General features: G+C 42.1%; 1 protein-coding gene across 1 annotated transcript in view; it reads right to left on the minus strand.

Moving 5' to 3' along the window:
- Window positions 1-316: 316 nt before the first annotated feature.
- LOC131562882 (contactin-3-like) overlaps window positions 317-25,307 on the minus strand; it is a 39,616-nt gene continuing 14,625 nt past the window's right edge. Inside the window, exons 6-17 of the mRNA XM_058812652.1 lie at window positions 24,840-24,990; window positions 17,369-17,496; window positions 15,398-15,573; window positions 13,187-13,304; window positions 11,950-12,108; window positions 10,603-10,752; window positions 9,713-9,783; window positions 8,323-8,557; window positions 7,378-7,493; window positions 6,530-6,716; window positions 2,642-2,754; window positions 317-437 (exon numbers count right to left, since the gene is read on the minus strand). Coding sequence (XP_058668635.1) covers window positions 402-437; window positions 2,642-2,754; window positions 6,530-6,716; window positions 7,378-7,493; window positions 8,323-8,557; window positions 9,713-9,783; window positions 10,603-10,752; window positions 11,950-12,108; window positions 13,187-13,304; window positions 15,398-15,573; window positions 17,369-17,496; window positions 24,840-24,990 — 1,640 coding nt within the window. The 3' untranslated portion in view covers window positions 317-401. The remainder of the gene's footprint in view (window positions 438-2,641; window positions 2,755-6,529; window positions 6,717-7,377; window positions 7,494-8,322; window positions 8,558-9,712; window positions 9,784-10,602; window positions 10,753-11,949; window positions 12,109-13,186; window positions 13,305-15,397; window positions 15,574-17,368; window positions 17,497-24,839; window positions 24,991-25,307) is intronic.

Consider the following 25,307-nt stretch of genomic DNA (forward strand, 5'->3'; position numbering starts at 1 on the left):
GAACAAACCCAGAACAATTCAGGGCTGCTGCAAAAATGTTTTTTCTCACTCTCCCTCATGTCCTGACCTCACAGTGCCATCCCTACCCCTCTCTCACACTGTATCTGAAGTATGTAACATGTAAACTCCTTTGGTTCAAGTATTAAGGCATTTTAGATTCCTTTTTAAAGGATTTGCTAAACTTTACATGGTATTTTTACTTCAACTTACAGTGAAATATAAAGAATTTAAAAACACGTCAGGATAGAAGAAAAAACATGCATTAACCACTGCAGTTTTTTTAAAAAATGCACTTTAGTAACCAATTTTTTTTCCCCAGCAAATGCAAATATATCAGCACAACACAGAATTAAGGGTCAAGGAAAATATTGTTGCTAAGAAGCTTGAGACACTGAAGATACTCAACACTGACGGTCCAGAACCTCTTGCATCCATACCTGTGACAAAGGAAAAAATGAATTCAGGATCAAATGAAAGCAGGAGTATCTGCTGTGCCACGTTATTACTCTTCCTAGATGCCAAGCGAAAATTACTGTAATTTTTTCTTACAAGCACAAAAATCTACAAAATCTACAAAAATCGACAAAAAGGAAGTAAATATTTAAAAATTACAGAGATGCTGTGATCATGAATGGTTTTAGTGCTGTGGTTTAGCTCACAAGGCGGTGTTTGGTCAAAGGTTGGACTCAATGATCTTGGGGATCTTTTTCAACTTTAATCATTCTGTGAATTTGCTTTCAAGGTAATAGTGTTTTATAAAAAAAGGAGGAAAAGCAAAAAAAGGTCACATTTTTAGTGGCAACTTAAATGGGAATATACCAGTTCAGCATAATGGAGTTTGCCATGCATAAGGGCATGAAGATTTTAATTGCTTTCCTTTTACTACCGTATCACCGCACAACGTCTAAGCATTAATTTTAGTTTTCCCCCCCCACCACCAAAGGAAGCAGAGACAAACTGGGACAAAAAGAGGCTGAACGTACTGGCTAGCCTGGGGATGAGGATCTGCTGGCTGCTGCTGCCGTCGCCGCCCTCGGTGGTGGCCCTGACCTCGATGAGATAATCGTCCTGCAGCTGCAGCCACAGCTCGGCCGCGGTGCCCGCCGTGGTCAGCACCTGCAGCCCGCCCTGGCTGCTCCTGCACAGCACCTGCAACACAGCACAGGCCCTCAGCCCCTCCCCTGCCTCCAACACACAGCGCTTCAGCTCTTAACAGCGATGGGATGAAGGAAAAGAGATGGTTTTTGGTTAATATTCCAGGGCGGAATTGTATTTAAGGGAAGAAGGGAGTATCAATCAATGCTGTCTTGTGAACATTGTAACAAAATGTTCAAAAATATTTTTTGCAATGTTTTTCATTAAAAAAAAAAAAAAATAGAATGAATTTTTCATTAATTTTCGAACATTTTTTCCCCTTTTATTCCAGATTTAATTTCAAATGGCACAACGGATGCTAATACAACTGTACTGTATTGTTATAAAATGTATATGTGCATAAAAATGTATACATACATATAAAATGTATTTGTACATATAATGTCACAGACAGGTTTTATGAAAAATCCTTTCCTTAGGATTTTTCCTCCTGAGAAGCTGAAAGGCCTCAGGAACAAAATGCAAAAAATGGTTATCTGCTGCTGTGGGATGCAACAGGTGCATCTGGGATTGGTCTCATGGGGATGTTTCTAATTAATGGCCAATCACAGTCAGCTGTATTCATTCCTTCTTTTTTTATTCTTAGCTAGCCTTCTGATGAAATCCTTTCTTCTATTCTTTTAGTATCATTTTAATGTAATATATATCATACAATAATAAATCAGCCTTCTGAAACATGGAGTCAGATCCTCACACCCCTGTGAACACTGTCACGCATATAAAATGTATGTATACATAATATGTATGAAAATAATACATATTATGTATTATTTTTATTACAATAATATGAAATAATGGGACACTGGAACAAGCTGTAAACATGTACTTCTTGCCAATACAACTCGGTGGGTCATCAGATCTTCAGCCTAAATCTTTTATTCAGGATTATATCATGTGGGATCCAGCTGCACAGAGCTTAGCAGGAGCATTGTCAGCTGTTTTTTAACACACTTATATGACATTTTAAAACACTTTTACATTTGTGTGCTGATTAGATTTAGAGCAGGTGCAACTGGGTAACTTCTGTCAGGGAAATGAGCATGGCCCACAGCAGGTAAAAGGAGAAAGGTTTAAAAATATCAGTTTAATATATGTGATAATATATAAGAAATATAGTAAAAGCACCTGGCCAGCAATGGAAGCTACATCCATCAGGCTAAATATTTGTGGTTTCTTTCAGAGTTTTATCCATTTGGGTAAGTGTTACACATTTAAAATAAGACTTATGGATGTGGTAAGTGTTTTAAATGTTCTCAGATGCAGGTGTGGGTGGGATCCCAAGAGCTGAGCAATGCCAGGATGGGGAGGAAAAGGGACTGGGGGACATTAATGGTGAGACACTGTTGAAATACATATTTCAAATACTTAAAATCCCTAGGAAGGAGAGCCCAGTGAAATGGTTTAGGGGTGGGTTTGTGCATGCCCTGAACATGCAGACAGACAAGGAAACCCCAGCCCTGGTGTCCCCAGCTCTGTCCCCACTGACCTTGTAGCCTGTGACCTGGGACTCGTTGTCCATGGCTCTGACCTCCTCCCAGCTCAGCAGCACCCTGGAGTCTGTGACATTCCACACCACGTTTCCTGGAGGCTGGCTGGGTGCTTCAAACACACAACAAAAGCACGACTTTAATTCAATTGGTACTGGGGATTGATTCACCTGCTCAGGTAATTGGCTGTCATTGCATCTGGGATGCAAAACCAGCTCCAGTGCAGGCTCCTCTCTCTGCATGTTATGGTTCAGAGGCTAAATTTGAAAAACAGGAGGAAGGAAAAAGCAAAATGGCACATAAATGTTGTTTCTGAAGCTGAAATATCTGTTGCTGGTCCTTCATTCAATACAGCCAGACAGAACCATGTGCCTTAGGACATGGGTGATTAATTGGAACAAACTCTAATGATGGTAACTGACAATTTCTAGGTTTAGTACAGTGCCAAGAATAAGAAAATTCTTCACAATAGATTTTTAGGCAAATTTAGTCTCAGTGAATATTCAAATTTACCCACTATGTTGATTTACTTTAAGGTGTCAGCTATGGAAAATATTTGCAGATTTTTTTGTCTGTTGGCTCTTCCAGCTCGAGTTGTGGCTCTGAACTGAGCCTGTGCCAAAAGTGGGTTTTGGCCACAGAAATTTGCTGGGATTTTTGGTTCATTAGCAACCCAAGGCTGTTATTTGCAAAGCAGCTGCATGCTCTGGGCTCTGCCCCTTTCATGTACCTTGGAGCTGCCAAGCTTTCAGGGAAGTACAAACCTCCTCAAATGCCTCAGGTTGCTTTCCCAGAAAACAGGTCCTGCAGTGACACAAATCAATGATTAAAATCTTTTCTAAATGCGTTAAGGAAAACAATTTACTGTTGCTGTCACCTAGTGGAGGCAACTGCTGCTTAGGTGGGCTGAGCTGTGCTTTGAGACTGGAGGTTCCAGCTTTAAGCACTGAGAGTGCTTTTGAACACTTGTATCCATGTCCTCATAGAGTTTTTCCTCTTTTTTTCCCCCCCTCTTTTCAATTCTCTCACACAGGATGTTCCCTGCCTTCTTTCCATAAGCAGTCAGCTCAAAACCCACCTGATTATACTCAAAAAACAGAAAAAAACCACCCCTGAGACTTAAAAGAATTATTCCAAAGTCAACCAACCACCCCCAGCTATTTTCTTTGACTATTTGTCTTGTTCTGTGTATGGAGGCAGGTTTAACCTGGTGTTCTAATAATACCCACTCCTTGTAAATGTAAGAGGAGATTGTTTCACTCCCGAGAATGAAGTGTTACAGCACGTATGAATCGTTTTCACACTGAGATATTACAGCTGAATTTCAAAGGAAATGACTCATCCTTGAAATCCACAACAAAATATTAAGATGACACGTGGGAAAAAAAAAAAGAAGAGTAATTATCTATAAAAACTTCAAGCCTCTGTCTGAGGGATTCAGAAGCTCCATTTGCTGCAGACACCAAAATCTCCAGCACTCAGCAGAGTTCAGAACTTCTCTTGTGGCAGGTCCTGGTCCATCAATCACCTCAGGACGTGTCCAAGGAGCTGCAGGGATTTCTGAGAGCTGCTCTCAGGCAGGGGAATTGCTCAGAATTAAGAGCTGATGGACAGAACATTGGGTTTTATTTTAAGACTTCTGAAATATGAAATAATTCCCACAACTTAGACAAGTCTTCCCCACCCACCTGGCATTTTACATAGCAGGATTTAAACCTCCACTTGTTATTCTGGGCTGTAAACATGCGTATTGCAAATTTTAGAGCTAAGATATTTTAATTGCCAAAGGCTCACTTTTAATTTGGAAATATACACTGCCAACAGAACTGAGCTATTTGTATTCCTTGATATGGCAAAGAGTTTCTGAGATTTACCTGGCAGGTCCTGTGGGGGAATGCAAATCCTTCACAGTGAAAACCACACCAATCAAAAATATTAAAATTAAATTACAAACCAGGATTGATTAAAAATTACACATTTGAATGAAAAATCAGTTTTCACTGCAGTAGCATGGAAATTATTTCTCTCAGCAATTCAACTAATTTATCAAAATCTTCAGACTGACATTACATGCCTTTGCTCTCCTTATTCACCAGAAAGATCCATGGAGATAATGCAATTAATTTTCCTTTTTAATTATTCCAAACAGCAGCATTTTGCCCTGATCCAGATCCTGCTCACACCAGTGAGATCAGGGGCTTGTCCACTTCAGTCACACACCCCAAAAGCAGGGGGCACAATAAAAAAGGACTGAAAATCCCTGAGCTGACCAGCCGGGCACCACCTCCAGTGAGCAGCCACAAAGATGATTAATTAGAAAAAAATTCCTTTTCCCATGTCCTGTCCAGGCTGCAGGCAGTGAGTCACTTCAGATCAGCCAGTTCATGGTAATTGTGCACATAATATATTTAAACTCAGGCAAATCTGAGTTGGTTTAGTCCTCAGTGACAGACTGACACTCATTTCTGCATAGAATAATTTCTGATAAACTAGCTTATTTCATAATATTAATGCTCCAACTCTGTCTGCTGGGGGATGTTAATGATTATTGCAGGGAATTTGACCCTTCAGACAGATTTAATTGTCTGTTCTTGTGCCTCTGACAGGAACACTTCAAGACTGATGACCCTGATTCTGAGCTGTATTACAACAGAGGAGCACACTAAAAATATTTCCACTTCTAGAAAAATTAGTGCAGCCTTTGACAATCTGTTCTCCAGCTTAATTTTGCCTTTGCAGCAGCAGAGTGGCCTCTTGTGCAATTTGTTCAAGGGGAAACAGTGGACATGAAGGATTGCTTTGCATGGACTCCAGGAGGTTCATTGCATTTCAAAACCCATGCCCTAGAGAACTTATAAATATGTTATAGAACACTGAAAAATTCAACAAGTCTCCTTTTTTTTTCCTTCTTCTAAATAACAGAGATTTTTCTTTTCAATTTCTTCCAGTCATTAGCAGCATAACAGAGGTTCAGTGCAGAAATTACAGATCTTCCCTGGGCTCCCCTGGCACTGCTGGGTTTCACCCACCCTGCTCAAGAACTGATGGAAGCTCTATGCTTGATTCATGTGACTACACGGAAATTCAGGTCACTCATACTGTGATCCCCAGGAATTCCACTGCTTTCCTTTCCCCTCCAATGTCACTGTCATATTTTCTGAAAAATCCTCTTTGCCCAGGATTCTCCTCCTGGGAAGCTGAGAAGCCTCAGAGAAGAAGGAAAACAGTAATTATCTGATTTGCTTCTCCTTTGTTTGGTGCTTTGGAATGTGGCCTGGAGATCGTTTATCCAACAGGTGATTGTTTGATTGGTTTAATGGGAATTGTTTTGACTTAATGACCAATCACCATCAGCTGTGTTGGACTCTGGAGAGGAGTCACGAGTTTTCATTATCATTCTTGTTAAGCCTTCTGTCTGTATCCTTTCTCTATTATTTTATATAATTTTTGTATAGCATTCTTTAATTTAGTATAATATACTATAATATACTATAGTATAATATATTATAGTATAATATATAATATAATATAACATTTTTCATATTATATAATGAATATCATATTACATAATAAATATAAATAAAATAACATAGATATAAATATAGAAAATTATAAAAATGTAAATATGTTAATGTACACTATAAATATATTATTTTATATATACATATATTAATTAATAAATATTATAAATACATTAAATAATATAATTATACTATTATATAATATATAAAAGATAATAGTATAATATAATATCATAATAAATTAGCCTTCCAAGAACATGGAGTCAGGTTCAATCATTCCTCCTTTGTCCTGGGGACCCTGCAAACTCAACCCTGCACGTGCTGCCCCCCTTGGTGCCTGTGCCCTTTGCTATCTGAAGTACTCACGTGGCTTTTTGGTGGTGGCATTGACGGTGGCACTGAAGGGCCCTGCCCCAGCGCTGTTGTAGGCACGCACAGCTGTGTAATAATCCAGGTTGCTCCTCAACCCCGTAATTTTTATTGATGTTTCATTCCCTGCTGCTTTTACTCTGTTGGAAGATTCTTCTTTCTGGCCTTTATTCCAGTACCTAACCTAGGAGATAAAAACCAAAACCATTTAAATCTTGCATGGAAAGGGCTGTTCACCCACAGTGTTGTACTTGACTCTTTTAAGTGCTTTTTTTTTCCCTTCAGCTGAGTAAGATAAAAATACAAGTTAAAGTTTCAGAAATATGTTTACTGTGCAAAAAAACCCCATACTCTTATCCATCTGCTTCTCACGCTTGCTGCTCTTTTCATTGTGACTGCAGCAAAAAGACAATTGAAATATTAGATCTTGCTTGAACTACAGAATGACAAGAGGAAAACCATTACTTCATTAAGAAGGAAACAAGCTCAGAAAAATGTACCTTGTAAAGAAGTTTCTTTGAAAGTAAATGTAATTCTGAAAAAATGTTAGCTTGGAGTTATGTTAGAAACATACCTATCAGCACAAGCAGCAAAACACAACTTCACTCTGGTTTTTAACAAAGTTTTTTTAACAAAGGGTTTTTTTAACAAAGACAGAAAAAATTGTCCTTCTTCTGGCTGTTGGCGGGGCAGGAAGAGCAAGATTTGGGGTGAATCTGTGTGGTTGTGCTGCATCCTGCTCGACCCTTCTGGCCCATGGCCCTTTAAAAAGAGGAGTGGATTTTATTTAATAAACAGGGTTGATTCACTGAAATTTTATATATATTTTATTTCCACAGACTCACCTCATAGCCCAGCAGCCTCCCATTGCTCATCTTCCAGGGAATGGCTGTCCAGGACACCTGGATGGCTGAGGAGGACAGGCTGGTGGCAGACACTCCCGAGGGGGCCGTGCTGGGCTCTGCGTTGGGAAATCAACACGGCAGAGGTGATTGGGAATAAACCTGGGGATTAATAAATAAATCCTCATCCCAACCCGCCTCCCTGCCCCGAGCTGCTGCTGGAACTGATGCCTTCAGTTTTAGGTTTTGTATTTTGTGTGTGTGTGACTCTGAGCTCCACACACAGCGTCAGCAGCTCTCCTCACAGCTCGGTCCCACAGAACAATCCTTGTCCAGCCCAGAACCAAGGACACCAGGGCTGCAGCTTCAGCCCAAAAAGTGCAAACAGCAGGGAATGGAGGGGAGCAACCTGGGAGGGTGGGACTGCATCACCTGGAGCTGGGATTGGACAATGAACCCCAACATGGAAATGGAGCAAAACTGATAAAAGTGTGAGAACTCCTGACCCTCATCCACCTTGGGTGTAGCCCTGGCCAGGCTCTTGTACTGCTCAAGGTGAATCCTTTGAAGACCTTTAATAAATTTATTTATTTAAATAAATTATTTTTATTATTATTCTATATATAATATACAAATAATATAGAATATAACATAGAAATTACATAATATTAAATATATTTTTATTAAATTTGTTTTATTTGTCTGTCTTTATTATTTGTATAATAAATATAAACAAATGATTGATATTATTCATATTTATTATTAAATATATTTCTTTTACCTGTCATAATAACAATAATAACTATTATTATTTTGTTAATAATAATAATAATAATAATAATAATAATAATAATAAATGCTTTATTTATTTAAATCTGCCCATTCTCTGCTCCAGGGAGCCTCCCAGGAACACCTGGTGGAAGGTTTTGGGGCAGCCCAGGGCTGTACCTTCCTCAGCTGAGAACACGGTGGCCACGGCGCTGAAGGGCCCCTCTCCCTTGTTGTTGTAGACGCCGACCTTGACCTCGTAGGGCGAGAAGGGCAGGATGCTCTCGTTCCTGAAGACGTATCTGGGGGTGTCAGGGGAGGTCACCACGGTCTGGATCCACGTCGAGGTGCCCGAGGGGCGGAAAGCCACCACGTACCCAAATCCTTCCCCGTTCTGCAGCTCCTCAGGGACGGGCTGGGACAGAACAACAGCTGTGAGGCACTGGAGGGATGGGCAGGAGAAACCCAGGGACAGAACAGCTGTGAGGCACTGGAGGGATGGGCAGGAGAAACCCAGGGACAGAACAACACCTGTGAGGCACTGGAGGGATGGGAAGGAGAAACCCAGGGACAGAACAACAGCTGTGAGGCACTGGAAGGATGGGCAGGAGAAACCCAGGGACAGAACAACAGCTGTGAGGCACTGGAAGGATGGGCAGGAGAAACCCAGGGACAGAACAACAGCTGTGAGGCACTACGGAGGCCAGGCAGAAGAACCTCATCTCACTCAGGGACACAACACCTGTGAGGCCCTGGGAAGGATGGGCAGGGAGAAACTCATCTCACATCAGGGAAAGAACAACAGCTGTGAGGCACTGAGGAGGATGGGCAGGAGAAACTCAGGACATGACCCAGGTGCTGGCACTGCACTCAGCATCAAACTCTGGGACAGAACAGCAAAATGTGCTCCCTATAACCTATGCTAAGGTTTGCATTTCAATAAGAGGACAGCTTTAAGGTATAATCTCTGGTTTTCACTAAGTATTCAGCTTCAAGATGGTCTTCAGTAAATACAGCTTTTCATTCATCAATGCACAGTTCATAAAAAATGAATGACTGCTTGGTCAGCTGTTAGAGAATCCAATACCACCTTCATACAGTGGCTGAAACCTTCTTCTGATGTCATTATGATTAGATAACCACACAGAGAAGTCAATGCTAGGAACAGAATATTGACATTTCTTTAAATCATTAAAGAAGGGATACACAACATAAATGAAAATTGGTTAGCACGTGCATCCAGATTTAATGGTGGGAAAGCAAGAACTGCAAATCTGCACTGCAAAGCTCAGTTCTTTGGCTTAGCCCCTTGTCCTGCCCTCCTGCCTCTTTTTTAGCATCAACATTTGTTTGAGAACAGAAGCAATCCCGGCCAAGCTGAATCCCCTGGGGATTTCCATCCAGCCCAGGAACACGTGAGAGTCAAAGAACAAAGGCCAGAGTGCAGGGCTCACATCACGCAGGGCCCAGAGCACCTGCACATCCCAGAGAAAATTCAGAGAGAGAAGAGAAAAAAAGAAAAAGAAAAAGAAAACAGTTCTGTGAAGAGGACCTCTCCCCACAAACTTACATCCCACGTTATGACCAGCTCAGACCTGCTGCCTCCTCCCCCACTGACCTCAGAGGGGGGAATTTCAGGAACTGTGGGAAGGAAAAGCAGAGATGTCAGCACAGAGTAGAGACAGGAGAACACAGCACATCACCCTCATGCTCTGAGTTTAACCCACATTCATCAGGGTATGGTTTTGGGGTAGGGAGTACTGGAGAGCCCCAGCCCTGACCCACACTGACCCTTCCCTGGGCCAGGCTGGGGCTCCTCTGAGTTCTGAAGAACCTCAGCAGCTCACAGATTATTTCATTATTTATTAACCACTGCTGCTGTGTCTAGGAACTTCCAAAAACTGCATTCAAGCCTAATTTTTCTAGAGTTAACTCTTCCTAGGTTGGAAGAAACCCCAAAGATCATCTTGCTCCAGGACACCTTCCACTGGACCATGTTGCTCAGAATTCCACATCGTTGGGATGTTATGCAGATAAATTAGGAAACAGCCTCATTCTAAGTGAGCTGGGTTTGTAATTGATGGGTTCCTCTGAGCCACATGCCTGTTACATGGAAGGGTTTCACTGATCAAACAGCAGGAATGGAAAATCCCTGTCAAAATTAACCTCTTTGCATCCATTAATACCTTCAGACTCTGCAGCACTGCCTGAACTGGCAGATTGTGCCACAGTAAATGCAGTTTAAATGGATTTAGATGTTATGCTTCTGTGATGTTCACTAATGCACAAAAACTGTCCTACAGCAAAATGGAAAAATATGAACAAACTTGTTTCAGGCTTTTATATCCAATGGCAATTCCAAGCTTGTTTGCAAAGAGCCAAGATAAAGATATGAGCACTCCTTTTCTCTGTTAACATACAACATTCTTGAATTAAAAACAAATAGAAGGACCCACTAACCTGCCTCTTCAGTTCTTACTTTTTCTGAGGGCAAACTAGGCTCTCCACCTCCTATTTTGTTGGTGGCAACTACACGAAATTCATATTCAACCCAAGGATTTAAATCCACTACTGTGCTCGTGAAGGTTCTGCCGTCGATCACGTCCGGAACTGGGGGAGAGAAAAGGAAAAAAAAAACTCAGGAAAAGGAGAATGGCTCAAGGGAAAAAGGGAGCTCAGGAAAAGGAGAATGGCTCAAGGGAAAAAGGGAGCCCAGGAAAAGGAGAATGGCTCAAGGGAAAAAGGGAGCTCAGGAAAAAAGGGAGCCCAGGAAAAGGAGAATGGCTTAAGGGAAAAGGGAGCCCAGGAAAAGGAAAATGGCTTAAGGGAAAAGGAAAATAGCTCAAGGAAAGGGGAGCTCAGGAAAATGGTTCAAGGGAAAAGGGAGCTCAGGAGAAGGAGAATGGCTCAAGGGAAAAAGGGAGCTCAGGAAAATGGCTCAAGGGAAAAGGGAGCAGAGGAAAAGGAGAATGGCTCAAGGGAAAAGGAGAATGGCTCAAGGGTAAAGGGAGCTTAGGAAATGGAGAGTGGCTCAAGGGAAAAGGGAGCTCAAGGAAAATGGTTCAAGGGAAAAGGGAGCTCAGGAGAATGGCTCAAGGGAAAAGGGAGCTCAAGAGAATGGCTCAAGGGAAAAGGGAGCTGAGGAGAAGAAAAATGTCTCATGGGAAAGGGAGCTCAGGAAAAGGAGAATGGCTCAGGGGCCAGAGCCATTCCCTCAGAGGCTGGTCTGGGAGCTGTGTGCTCACATGTGCTGGCTGAGCTGGGCTCACCTGTGCTGATGAGCTGTGCTCACCTGTGCTGATGAGCTGGGCTCACCTGTGCTGGCTGAGCTGGGCTCACCTGTGCTGATGAGCTGTGCTCACCTGTGCTGGCTGAGCTGGGCTCACCTGTGCTGATGAGCTGTGCTCACCTGTGCTGATGAGCTGGGCTCACCTGTGCTGATGAGCTGTGCTCACCTGTGCTGATGAGCTGGGCTCACCTGTGCTGGCTGAGCTGTGCTCACCTGTGCTGATGAGCTGTGCTCACCTGTGCTGGCTGAGCTGGGCTCACCTGTGCTGATGAGCTGTGCTCACCTGTGCTGATGAGCTGGGCTCACCTGTGCTGATGAGCTGTGCTCACCTGTGCTGATGAGCTGTGCTCACCTATGTTGCCTGAGCTGTGCTCACCTGTGCTGGCTGAGCTGTGCTCACCTGTGCTGATGAGCTGGGCTCACCTGTGCTGATGAGCTGTGCTCACCTGTGCTGGCTGAGCTGTGCTCACCTGTGGTGGCTGAGCTGTGCTCACCTGTGCTGGCTGAGCTGTGCTCACCTGTGGTGGCTCTCTGCCAGCCCACGGAGAAGGGCGTCCTGGCCTGGATGGTGTAGGTGGTCACGGGGCTGTGGTTGTCTGTGCCCTCCTGCCAGGAGATCTGGGCTGTGGTGTCCGTGATCTCGTCCACCCTCACGTGCTCAGGGGGCCCAGGAGAGCCTGCAGAGGGGTGGGAAGCCAGGCACAGGTTGGTGAAGCCCTGGGAATCACTTCCCCTTTGTTTTCTTCCTCAGGGAGGAGGGAAACAATTCAGACTGGAATCAGAACACTCATAATTGTGGTTTTACATTCACTAAACTCGGATAATTTCAACCTGAAATACTCTCAAGGGCAGAAATTATGCCTGGGTTTTGGCTTTTTTTACCAAAATCTTTGTTCAGCACATCCCTCTGTCTTTCCAGTGCCTTTTCCTTTAGTCCTAAATGTCCTCTTTAATCTACAGACAAATCTTTGTATTATGGAAATTTTCTACCTACAACTTCTTTACTTCACTTGTATTACTGGAACAATTTTTCAGCACATGTGACCAGCACCCCAAGCAGTAATTCAGTCACACAAACTTCCTGCTGCCTTCTGGAAAATCCTCATTCTTTGCACTTCCTGCCCAAAATGCTGGGTTTTGCCTCACCTGCACCAGCAAAGGGGGTTGAAATGAGTAACAGTGCATTAACAATGAGAAAATATCTGAAATACTTTAAAATATATTGAGTAAGTGCTGATCACATAATGTGCTTTTCTAGATCAAAGCTTTTACCTTGCAATAAATGTAGCTGTACCATCAGCAGAGAAAGCCACAGCTCTGGCTGAACTGTGAATGAAAAGGAATAATCCTGCATTATAGGCTTTAAACCCTAGGGGAAAACTCTCCTGGGCTCTGGCAGAATTGCCCATTTCACAGGAGGGATATTCTGGAGTCCCCAACACTTCATTCTGCAGAGGCAGCAACCCCAGAGCTGCCAGTGAGCTCCTCTTGGCAGCCTGAGGGACTGGCAGTGAAAAAGGATGTGAAGTCACTATTCCAACCCCCAGCTCCTCATTTCTCTGGGCAAAAATCAGGCTTCACCCAAAAGCCGAGCTGTAATTCTCCCTAGCTGCAGGCCAGAATGACATAAATCCAACTCACAGCCATTCATCACCCCATTCAAACCATGCATTGGCTCTGTGACCTCCACCATCAGCTATTTCTGTAGCCTGTAATTTGAAAAAAAGATGGAAAACACGATGGGCTGGGCTGTACCTCTCACGATGAGGTCGGCAGCAGAGGCCACGCTGTCCACCTCTGTCTTCACCATGCACACGTACTTCCCACTGTGCTTCAGCTGGATGTTCCTGATCATCAGATCCCCTGATGCACTCTGGGGACACACAACATTCATTAGTGCAAACATCCCTCCCTTCATGGTTAGTATTTTCTCTGAAATGGGAAAAGAAATCCGCCAAAAATGTGAGGTTGCTCAAAAGCTGCACTGCAGGACAGCAAATTCCTGCCCATCAGCAGCTCCAGGCTTGTTGTCTGGGAGCATCTTCCCAAAAAACATGAGGTGATTGATGTCCCTTTTTTGGGAGAAATGAGCCCCAACATGGGGAGCTCACACTGGGAGCATCTCCTGCCTGCAACCCCCAGTAACCTCAATGCCCTAAAAAAGAAAAATGTGTTTTCTGTGGCCATTACCAGTTTGATTTCTAGACAGAATCCATGGAGTTTTTATCTTGAACTTGTAAGTTAAGTCATGACAGATTGTTAAGGAGTTCAAATGTGTAAAAGACAAATTTCTCCCTTTTTTGGGAGAAATGAGCTCCAACATGGGGAGCTCACACTGGGAGCATCTCCTGCCTGGAATCCCCAGTAACCTCAATGCCCTGTGACCATTTGTCCCAAAGCCCTAAAAAATAAAAATATGCTTTCTGTGGCCACTACCAGTTTGATTTCTAGACAGAATTCATGGAGTTTTTATCTTGAACTTTTAAGTCAAGTTATGACAGATTTTTAAGGAGTTCAAATGTGTAAAAGACAAAGTTGAATTCAGTCCATCCTCCAGGTTATTGTGAGCACTTTCATTTAAAGGTTGCACATTCTAGGCTGACTTTCCCATTTTACAAGCCCAAGTTCCGCTCTTTGCTATTCACTGAGTATTTAATCTTTAGTCTTTTTTCCCTGTTGTTCTTTCTCAGATCACAGCATGTGGTTATTTCCTGGATCATGGGAAAAGGAATAAAACCTAAATGAAACTGTAACTTCCTATCACATTTGTGCACTCTCTGTTTTCTACACCACTGAACAGAGAACTTGATATTAAACCTTTGCTAAACTGTGTCCCTTAAAAAAAAAATCTCCTCTTTGTGTCAGCTCAATTACTGCCTTAACTCAGTTCCAGCTGAATTTTCCAGGTGAAAAACACCTCAGTCAGATTTTAATTTTTAAATTACAATTATTCTGGACAAGCAGCATTTTCTTCAAGGACAGAACACTAATATGTGGGTATTTTCAGCTACTTTGGCCACTGATCCATGGGCAAACAGCAGTTTGGGAGAAAGGCAAAGCCATGACTCTGAAGTTTATTTTAATCTTGGAAAAAACATGAACCTTTCACAACATTTGATTATTTTCCTTTGTTTCAGCATTACAATGTCTCAATTCTTTACTCAACACAAGCTGAAGCCAATTCTGCCTGATTCCCTTCCATGTGTGTGCCTGGTCTGCTGCGAAAGCACAGATGGAAGTTGTTTGCAGGACAATTCAGTGCTGATTGCTTACAATAAATTAAAAGTTGAGTCAAAAGCAATCTAAAATCCATCTCCTTGATTGGAAGTGGATATTCAGGGAATGCCCAACACCAGCAGAGAACGCAAGCAAATCACATCCTACACAAACTTCAGCAAAGTCAACTTGAGACATCTCACCAAAGGGGAGGGGAGGGCTTAAAATAGAAGAGTTCTGCTTGAAATAAACCTCAGCAAAATGTGTACTCTGCATTTCAGTAATTTGTGCGTTTCAGTAATTTGTGGGGGTTTGGGAAGAGTCTTGAGGGACTGGGGGAGCAGCAGGAAGCTCCTCTGTGTTGTGGTAAAAGCAGATGGGACTCAGTTTGTGAGGGAAAAGCCAATTTTTGTGGGAATTTTTTGGGGAGGGGAGAGGAAGTTCTGGGAAAGAGAAGAGGAAGAGAAGGAGAAGAGAAAGAGAGGGGAAGGGGAAGGGGAAGGGGAGGGAAGGGGAAGGGAAGGGAAGGGAAGGGAAGGGAAGGGAAGGGAAGGGAAGGGAAGGGAAGGGAAGGGAAGGGAAGGGAAGGGAAGGGAAGGGAAGGGAAGGGAAGGGAAGGGAAGGGAAGGGAAGAGAAGAGAAGAGAAGAGAGAAGAGAAGAGAAGAGAAGAGAAGACAGAAGGAGGAAGAGGGAGAGAAGGAGGAAGAGGGAGAGAAGGAGGAAGAGAAGAGAAGGAGTTCTGAGCTCACCCCTCCAACCTTCTCGAAGTGGGATGCGTCCCTCTGGAAGTCGGTGAGGCTCCCGTTGAAGTACCAGGTGAAGCTGATGTCCAGCAGGGGATCGTGCTGCACCTGGCAGGGCAGCACCACGCTCTCCCCCACGGTCACATCCAGGTTGGAAGGGGCCAGGGTGATCCTGGTTGGCTCTGCAGGGAGCACAGACACTGCGTATGGGGTTTTGCTGCTCTGCTGAGCTTTGCCCGCCACTGATATCCCCCCATTCCTGGATGGGATCGCTGACAGACATTTCCAAAGGTGCAGCTGGACTGGGAATGCCGCCTGCAGCTTTGTGTCCTGGCATTTCCTGTCACCATCACATTTTCTGAAAAATCCTCTTTGCCCAGGATTTCTCTGCTGGGAAGCTGAGAAGCCTCAGAGAAAATGAAACCAATATTATCTCATTTGCTTCTCCTGTGTTTTGCTGCTTTGGAATGTGGCTTGGAGACTGTTTATCCAACAGGTGAATGTTTGATTGGTTCCATGTGAATTGTTTTAACTTAATGACCAATCACTGTCCAGCTGTGTCAGGACTCTGGAGGGAGAGTCATGAGCTTTCATTATCATTCTTTGTATCTTTCTGTAAGTATCCTTTATCTATTCTTTAGTATAGCATAAATATGATAAGATATAATATAATATAATATAATATAATATAATATAATATAATATAACATAACATAATATAACATAACATAACATAACATAACATAACATAACATAACATAATCCTTCTGAGAACATGGAGTCAGATTCATCTTTCCTTCCCACAACGTGGACCCTGAAAATATCACAACTTCCCAGCAGGAGCTGCTGGGCACTGGAAGGTGAATTTGAGCCTGAATTTGAGCCAATCCACTGCACCAAGCTGAATCCAGGGGCAGGAATTGCCATGGGAGGCTCTCAGCAACCCCACTGGGTTATAGAACAGCAGCAGCCACTGGGCAGGTGAAGAGGAGGGAGAAAGGGAAGTCCCTAATAAACCCAGAAACTGCAGGAAATCCACTTGAGGAGGAGCACATTGGATATTTGGGTCCATACATCACACAGAACATAAATAGTGTCATTAAGAGCAGCTCTTTGTTATCCCAGAATCACATTAACAGGGAAAAATTTCAGGTACTGTAAATACTGTAACAATGAAATTTAATTCTAGGAATTCTCTGTATATAATTTTATTGTTTGTATATAAAGGGATATGAATCATTTAGGAGCACAGGCTGAAAACATGAAGCTGTTAATTCACTGAACAAAATAATTCTGTTTGGACCTCTGAGAAAAAAATAATATGTAATGCAGTGGGATATCAGATAATTCCGAGTTTGGGAAATTTTTAGATATTAAAATTTTTGAAAAAGAACGTTATGATAAAAGACATTTTTCAGATAAATTTCACAAACTCTTGGCTCTTTTCATCCAGTATCTCAACCAGCAGCCAGGAACGGATGACTTGGAGGAAGGATCCCTCTGAACAACAATTCTGTATAAAATTTACTTTTCAAAGACTGTGTTCTACTGCCCGTGGAGTCCCTGAATGCTCCCCTGTAGCTGGAGTTTCCACCACATCTTTTTCCACAAGCAAACAGCATTTAAACCTATTCTGGGCAAAAGATTTTCCACAGGAATACAAAATTACCTCAAAGATTTTTTTGATTGACATGTTTTTTTCATAACAAATTAAAAAACCCCACGAACTTAAAAGCATAATTGCACTATTTAGTGTTTAGAGAAGTGAGAGGAGGGAGGGAAGTGTTCAGAACTCCCTCACATCTGAGAAATATCTTTGTCAAAGGCAGAAAAAAATCCCTCAGCGTCTTTTACACTAATGAAAGAGCTGTAACAGCTATCCTTTTATCTTTATACATTAAATAAATAACTTCTCATGGCCTTTACATTGTACCACAGCACCACAGGCCCCCGAGGCTGCAGTTCCAGCTCACCCACCTGTAACCACCAGGCTGGTGGAGCCCCTGGCTGTTCCAAACTGGTTTGTGGCCAGGCAGGTGTAGGTGCCAGCATCCCCCTTGGTCACGTTGGCCACCCTCAGCCCTCCATCCTTTAACAGGCTGATCCTGGAAAATTACAAGGAGAGTTTGAAAAGTCACAGCATTTGTGGACAAAATTCTTTCATGCTTTAGTGTTATCTCTGATATATTAGACTCTGTCAACAATCAGGAAGAAAATGAGCTCCATGTCACCTGACATCTGGACAATTACCAGCCTGGGGCTTGAAAATGTTCTGGCCATCCACAACAAAACATTTGAAAAATGTTGTGGCCATCCACAACAAAACATTTGAAAAATGTTGTGGCCATCCACAACAAATTTGAACTCAACTACGTATTACTTTGGACATATCACTCTGGAAACCACTGGAACCAATTTTTTAAGAGATGTGGGCACATGTATGGGTGTGAAAGAGGCAAATCCCACGTGAGCTCCACCTCTTTCAGCTGCACCAATTGAAACTGGAGTAATTTTCAGCTCTTTTGTTGTTCAGCTCAAGAAATCCAGCACAGCAGCTCTGAAGTCACTGAGATTACCACAACAACTCCATAGGGCTGCTCATGAACTTCCTTTGTGGAAGGGCTTGCAGGACAGAAAATTCCCTTCACCCCACACAGGGAGAGCGTGGAAAAGCAGGAAGGTGCTTATAGAAGATGTGGAGAGAAGAAAACTGATAAGGACAGAGGAGCAGGGATGTCCCCACAGCAGAAGTGACATCCCAGACAGCAGCACAGCTAAGGCTCATTTGATTCCCTTTTCCCCTATTTCTTGTCTTCCCATCTGTTCTATCCTGCAAGGACTTCTACCCTGAGACAACCTGCAGCAGCAAAACAACTGAATCTATATAAATATATAAATAATAACACATAAATATATAAATAAAATATAAATATATATAAAAACACCAAATTAACAAATTCGAAAAAATACCCATTTTCCTGATATGCCCAAGTCAAAAGAGCTTCAGAGCTTTTCTCTCACAGCCCATCAACCCATCTGAGAGGCACCAAACTGGAGCACAGCACCTTGGCTGGATGGTGATGTGGAAATTTGGAAAGTGAGCAGCAAACAAACCCTCTCCAGGCAAAGCTCTGCCTGCATTATCTGAGTCCTGCTCCCTTTTAGGGCAAGTGCCAGCTGAAAAGGCAGCAAATGCCACCAAACCTGACAGTGCCACCAAGAGCTGGGAGGGTTCTGCCTGCTCACTCCCACCTGCTGCTCCATCCAGTGAAAAAGGAGTGAATTCATCACACACCTCTGCTGCTCCTTTTATTTTCAACACTCCTGAGGTAAAATAGTCAGTGAATCCCCAGCACTCATCCCAGCTGGGTTCTGTGGCGGGATTCTGCTGGGGCGGGATCAGATTTCCAAAAGTGAGGGGTGGCTCAGTCTCTTCTCCCAGATGACAACGAATGGCCAGGGAGGCTTAGATTTGATTTTGGGGTAAATTTAATCATGGAAAGGTTCGGTGATCTCATCCTGCGTCCTCTGACCCAAACCCACATTCCCTAAATGCAAACCCCAGCCGTGGGAGAACTCCAGGGCTCTGGAACTCCACTGCTCCACTCCCTCCCTCAGCTGCAAACCCTCCTCATCCTCACAGCCTCTGAAGGCAGCAATCTGCACTCTGCCACAGCTCTCTCTGCAAGGAAAACTGAGTTTCTGTAGTTACAGCACAGAAATATACACAACTTTTAAACGCTTTTCTCTTAATTAGCTCAAATTGCATTCTGTACTTCCCTAAAAAGGGTGTTTGAGCTCTCAGTGCTGTCTCTGAGCTGCTCCTCCTCTGGGCAGAGGTGGTGCAATAATGAAATTAGCAGATGCAAATAACAGGAGATAACAAGTCACCCTGTTAGAACAACAGACAGAAGCATTTTATTGGGGTGAGAAAGAGAGCTATAAATAGGAAGTTTAATCCATTTATAACCACACAAAGCATCCTGAGGTACCTCAGCTGCTGTGGTGGCATTTGAGGTGTTTTTTCAAGGGAGGATGTGCCTCACCAGTGACTTCCCTGGGGTTCATTAACTTGTTTTGGAAAATTCCTCAGTCATATTTGGCTGCACTTCATGTGAGATGGAACATTTAAAATTAATTAAACCGTGCCATATGGTTTATAGGTATTTTAAAATGTGTTAAAGACATGAGTGATACATTTTATAGGTAATTAGGATGACATCAAAAAAAGGTGTTAAAATATATCAATTATGGTTACAAGCAAGTGCTGTTGCACTTTCTAGCTGAGGCTTCGTCTGCTTTGATGCAATTTCCAACAGAAATAATACAAAACTAAAGAAACCCCAAGTGTTGACAAAGCCTAAGATCAAACAGAAGAAAAAGCAGGATCAGGGAATAAACCTGAAAATGTCTATTGTTTAATTAACATGAATCACTTTTAGAGTGCTCGGAGCTACCTCCAAGCCTAGCCTGCCTAAAATAATTAAACAGAAAGCTTATTAAAACCCTGATATAATTTAGAATTTTTTTATAGAAGTAAAAACAGAAAGCAAACAATACATGGGAAAAAAGTCAATTAGAGAAAAATAATATACTTGAAACAAAATCTTTACTGGTAAATTAGAAAAAGAGCAATGCTCCACTTTTTCCAATTACAAAACAGGAAATGCAGCTCAGAGCCTGTGGAAACCCCAACCCCAAAAACAGCTCTGCCCCTCCTGCTGAAACAGGAGAGAAAGCACAGCTTTCAGTTTAACTGGAATTATTCAATATTCACACACAGTGCTGGAACACTGCCAGGAGAGACCCAGACCTGTGACACACAAATAACAATCCAGCCTTTGGTTTTCCTCTATCTACAGGTGTTTTCCCAATTATTTTGCTTAAGGGCAGCAATTTTCCATGGAAATTCCATTTTCCACAACCAGTACCCTTCTGGCACCCTGGCAAACGGCACAAAATCTTCAGTGATGGTCCCAAACCCACCTCAATTCCAGCTGGAGATGGATTTAGGACCTGTTTGGTCATCAGATTACAGCATCACTGACAAACTCAACATCTCTCACTAATTCCTGAGCAAAACTGGGGTAAATTGGTATTTGGGGAGATTCTTTTCCTCTACAGTCAAATAAAACCCCCTTACCTCACCCCCACACCCTGCCACTGAAATCAGCAGGATGGGGAGAAGGACTGAACAACTTCAGGAGTTTGGGGTTCCCAACTTGACAGAAATTTTACCTCTTTAAACACTTATTTTAAAATTATACATCTTTAAATATTGATATTTAGAGAGAAGACAGAGTGTGCCTCCATTGGAACTTGGTGTCATTAATGCAGCTGTCGATGACTGCAAACCTGCTCACCTTCCCAAGGCAATTTTGTATTTCTGAAGTATCAAACACCATCAAACTCAGGAATCACTGCCTGTTTCAATTCTCAGATTATTTAGGAAAAAAAAAACCAAAAAAAAAACCAAACAACCAACCATTTTAGATCCTTATTGATATGGTAATAAACACAAACATATTCCTTTCCAGTTCATAACGCCTCAGTGCAAAGGAACAGGGGAAAAGTGGGTCAAAGCTGTCTTTTAATGTATCAATCAAATTCCAACTAAATTAAAGCAGATTAATTAGCAGGCAAGTCAGCAAAATAAAATCCTATGCAAGTACTGGTGAGTAAATGCATTACTTTTCAGATCACAGCATTTCAAACTGTAACACAAAATGAATAAAAATATTGAGTTCAAATTGCAAGGAAGCTAAAACCATTAACTAATACTTCTAAGTATAGTGCAATTTTTTATCAGGAATTATTTCTTTCCTCCTTTAATTTGCCATCACTTGGCCACAATGGAAGCTGCTAAAACTGGAGTTTTCCTAAGGGAATTCTACTGGGAAGTCTTTCAATGAAGTTTTTGCAGCATATTCTCATTTTTTTCTAGTCTTGGTAAATGTAGAAATATCTAGTGAGATTGTTTAAAGGTGAATTATTTTTAAATGCTGCTCTGCATTTTCACAGAATCCTGGTTTTTAACCCTCTTGCAGTCAGGTATTTGAGCCAGGAGCTCAGACCCACCACACGCAGAGACTGTCAGGCACAAACTGAAAATTAAAACTCACGTACATACATAAAACATTAAGGAAATCTTGGAAGGGGTTATGTCTGGACAACAGCTATTTCAGCATTTATTCTGGTTTTGGTAAGTTAAACCAGCATGAGGAGCATTTAACCTTGGTTAAGCATCAAATCCTCCTTTTCTGGAGGATAAAAAGACAACAAAAATTCATCCATCCAGAGCTGGAGGTGTCTCAGGCACTAAATTTAATTCCCATTTTCTGTCTTTCCTTCTGCATGTTATCCTATGCTTTCACTGCTCTCTGCACTCCACTGCTCTTTAATGTTCAGCTCTCTTTATTAAAGATATTCTAGAAAAAAAAAAAAATCACATACTTTGCAAAATTAACAAGAAACAAGATTGCTTTCTTCAATGCTGAGCGATTTCTCAGCCCAGAGCTCATGAATCCATTTTGAATTATATTTTCTCCCCTCCACAAGACACACTATATTCAGCTCATTTAATTAAAATTTACTGAGTCATTATCCAAATCTTCTACATAGGGAAAAAAGCAGCACCATTTAAAAATAAATTAGGAACACGAGCAAGAGCGCCATCAAAATGAAACTCTCTTAGGCTTCACCAAAGCATTGTGGTCAGTGCCTCAGTGAAACCCAAGTTCTATGATCACAAGAAATTCAAGTATTTGTGCTTTATTTTCATTATTCAAACAGGAGTTTTCTTAAGACATATAAATTCTGTCACCAGGATATTTACTGAAAAATCCCATCACCAGGATTTTTCTCCTGAGAAGCTGAGAAGCCTCAGAAAAGAAATGTAAATAATAATTACCCAAATGCTTGGGAATGTGGTCTGGAGGTTGCTGACCAACAGGTGCATCTTTGATTGGTTCCATGTGAATTGTTTTTAATTAATGACCAATCCCAGTCCAGCTGTGTCAGACTCTCTGGTCAGTCACAGGTTTTTATTATCACTCTTATTTAGTTTTCTGATGTCTCTTTTCTCTATTGTTTAGTATAGTTTTAGAATATAATATAATATAATATAATATAATATAATATAATATAATATAATACAATACAATACAATGTAATGTAATGTAATGTAATGTAATGTAATGTAATGTAATGTAATGTAATGTAATGTAATGTAATATAATATAATATAATATAATATAATATAATATAATATAATATAATATAATATATCAGCCTTCTGAGAACTTGGAGTCAATTCTCATCTCTCACTTTGTCCTGGGGACCCTCACAACAACACCCCAACATTCCATCCATGCTGCTGCAAATATTAATTAAATTAAATGAGCTGCTGAATTAATTAAAATTCAGCTCCTTTTGCCTCCCCACCTCTGCCAGGTGCTGCCCATGCTGGACCTCCCTTGTGGCAGGAACCCGTTCCTCCTGCTCGCTGCAATTAAAGAAGAGGAAACCCTCCCCAGCAGACTTCTCCACTGGAAATGGAGTTCAGGGCTGAAAAATGTTCTGCTAATTTGAAACCCTCTTCCTGAATTGCAGGAATTTGTAGAACTGCATGAAATTCACGGATTGCAATTATTCACAGCAGACAGTAATGAACTCCAGGGTTTTCTGCAAAGAACCTCCCTCTGCTCTTCTCCAAAGGCAAGTTTATTTCATTTAGATTAATTCAGGATTACTGCCTTGTTATTGTGCTTCCTCTGGAAGCCATTTAGAGTCTGTTGTCAGAAATGCACGCTCTGGGTCATATTTTGGAATTACCTGCACTTGGCAGAAGCAACAGCTGTAATTTATGTTCATAAACCTAAAGCAGGCAGCATCACATTCAATTCATTTTTGCAAACTGAGTGTTGATTTCTTCAGCCTGCTACTATCACCCCAAATGAAACTAATACCATTCAGCTTTTTATGGAAATGGAACGGGGACAAAAGCTGGGAATTGCCCTAAATAGACAAAATCGGGTGCTGTGTGTTTTTTGCAGTCATAAACATAAAACTGAGATCCATCAAAAGGCAACAAGTTTCACATAAATGTTAGATGTCACAGTTTAATTTAATACATTAATATTGTTTAATTAAAGGCTAGAAGCAGTGCTGTTTTGGAAGGGATTTTGCTGGCCTGCTTGCAGGCAGGCAGCCAGGGAGGCTGTGGCACCATGTCCAGCTCTGCAGCAACAGATGCCCCAACTGCTGCCAAATTGTCACATTTGACAACACTTAACACCAGAACTCATGGAAACTCTTGAGGCCCCCGTGAACAAAGAGCCAGGGCAGAGATGGCAGTGCCCAAAGCCTCTGGGTACAGGGAGACAGCTCCAGCCTTATGATGGCACAAATAAAGGTCTCCACTGATGTCCCTCCAGGTTTTATTTATCTGAGAGCAACTTCTGTGTTTAAAAACTGCAGAAGAAAAGCAGAACGTGGTGTTTTACAGGAACAGGACCGGAAGATTTTGTCTAATTCAGAAGCAGGTTCCTGATGCCAGGCTAAGCTTTGTACAAATCACCCCCAGTCCTAGAGGAGCAGGGACACACTCCTTAAATCACACCACCATGGCAATCCTCCTGCACACCCTCCTCTTTGCTCTCCTCAGTGTCATGCCTGGCCTTTGGACCCTCTCTGTCCATGAATTATCCTGCCAAGCACAGTGCGGGAGAGCCCTGCATTGTTTTTTATACAATTTAACCAGCACACTTGTGCCGTTTCAATTTATGACTAATTCAATAGTGCTTTAATGGGTATTGCTGGAAAAAAACATTTATATGTTGTTGGAAATCAATAGCTGGGGGTGTGGGTGACTTCCAAACTCTCCCCTGCGAATCACAATCCGAAAATACATCCACTATCACCCTAACCCTCACAAATAAACATAAACAATGATGGCAGCATCTGCTATCCCTGGTAGGATCATGGCTGCTTGGAAAGAACCTGGAAGAACATTTTCCTTTTCTTTTCATGTTTTCATCTGCTACTCTTGCCCTCCAAATTAACTTTTCTTTCTTTCCTCAGCTGTATCATCCCCATGGCTGTAACACACCTCAACTGCCCCTTTGCCAACATTTTCAGAGCATTCTGCTGAAGCCTTTTAGTATTTTAGCATTCCCAATTTCCTATCAGTACCTGGCTCTCTCTAAATCAGACCCAACTCTACATTAAACTGAAAACAAAATCTGACCATTGACCTTAGAGAAAGCAGCACACTTGCCCTCTCAGTGCTCTCAAACCATCACAACAAAAAAAACAAGCAAAAAACCCCAGGCCAGCCAGACTTCAGAGACTTCACAAGTGTTTGGGTCTACAGCTGACACGACTGCATAAAAGGACACACAAAAGCTTCTTGTAAGATTAAAACAAATAAACCAATGTAACGTGGTACCTTTCATTTTCCTGCAGCTGCTCACCTCCCTTCTTCCAGGAACATTTGGCCTTGGGGAAAGCTTTGGGTTTGCACTCAAAATCAACTGTGCTGCCTATCTGAACCTGGATCAGTCTCTTCATTGGACTCTTGGAAAAATCTGGAGCAGAAGCTGGAACAGAAGGGGTAGTAGCAGTGAAATAAAGCACTTTTAGTGACATTAATGATACTACTAGTTAGCACTTACACGAGCACTTCTCAGACTCCAAACATAATTAACACCATTAATTAGTTCAGACAGATCTTCTATTGGGCAATTAGGCATTTCCTCCTCCTTTTCTGTACCTCATCCTGCTTCCAGAGGTCTCAGCTGTGCAGCTGAGCACCCAACAAGGCAAGCACAGAAGGTGAAAGCCACCAAAGCTCAATGAACCCAGATTCAAGTTCAGCACCTGCCCAGGTGGATGCTCTGCTGAAGGGAGCAGATTT

This window comes from Ammospiza caudacuta, chromosome 12 (assembly GCF_027887145.1).
Source record: "Ammospiza caudacuta isolate bAmmCau1 chromosome 12, bAmmCau1.pri, whole genome shotgun sequence".
Taxonomy (NCBI): domain Eukaryota; kingdom Metazoa; phylum Chordata; class Aves; order Passeriformes; family Passerellidae; genus Ammospiza; species Ammospiza caudacuta.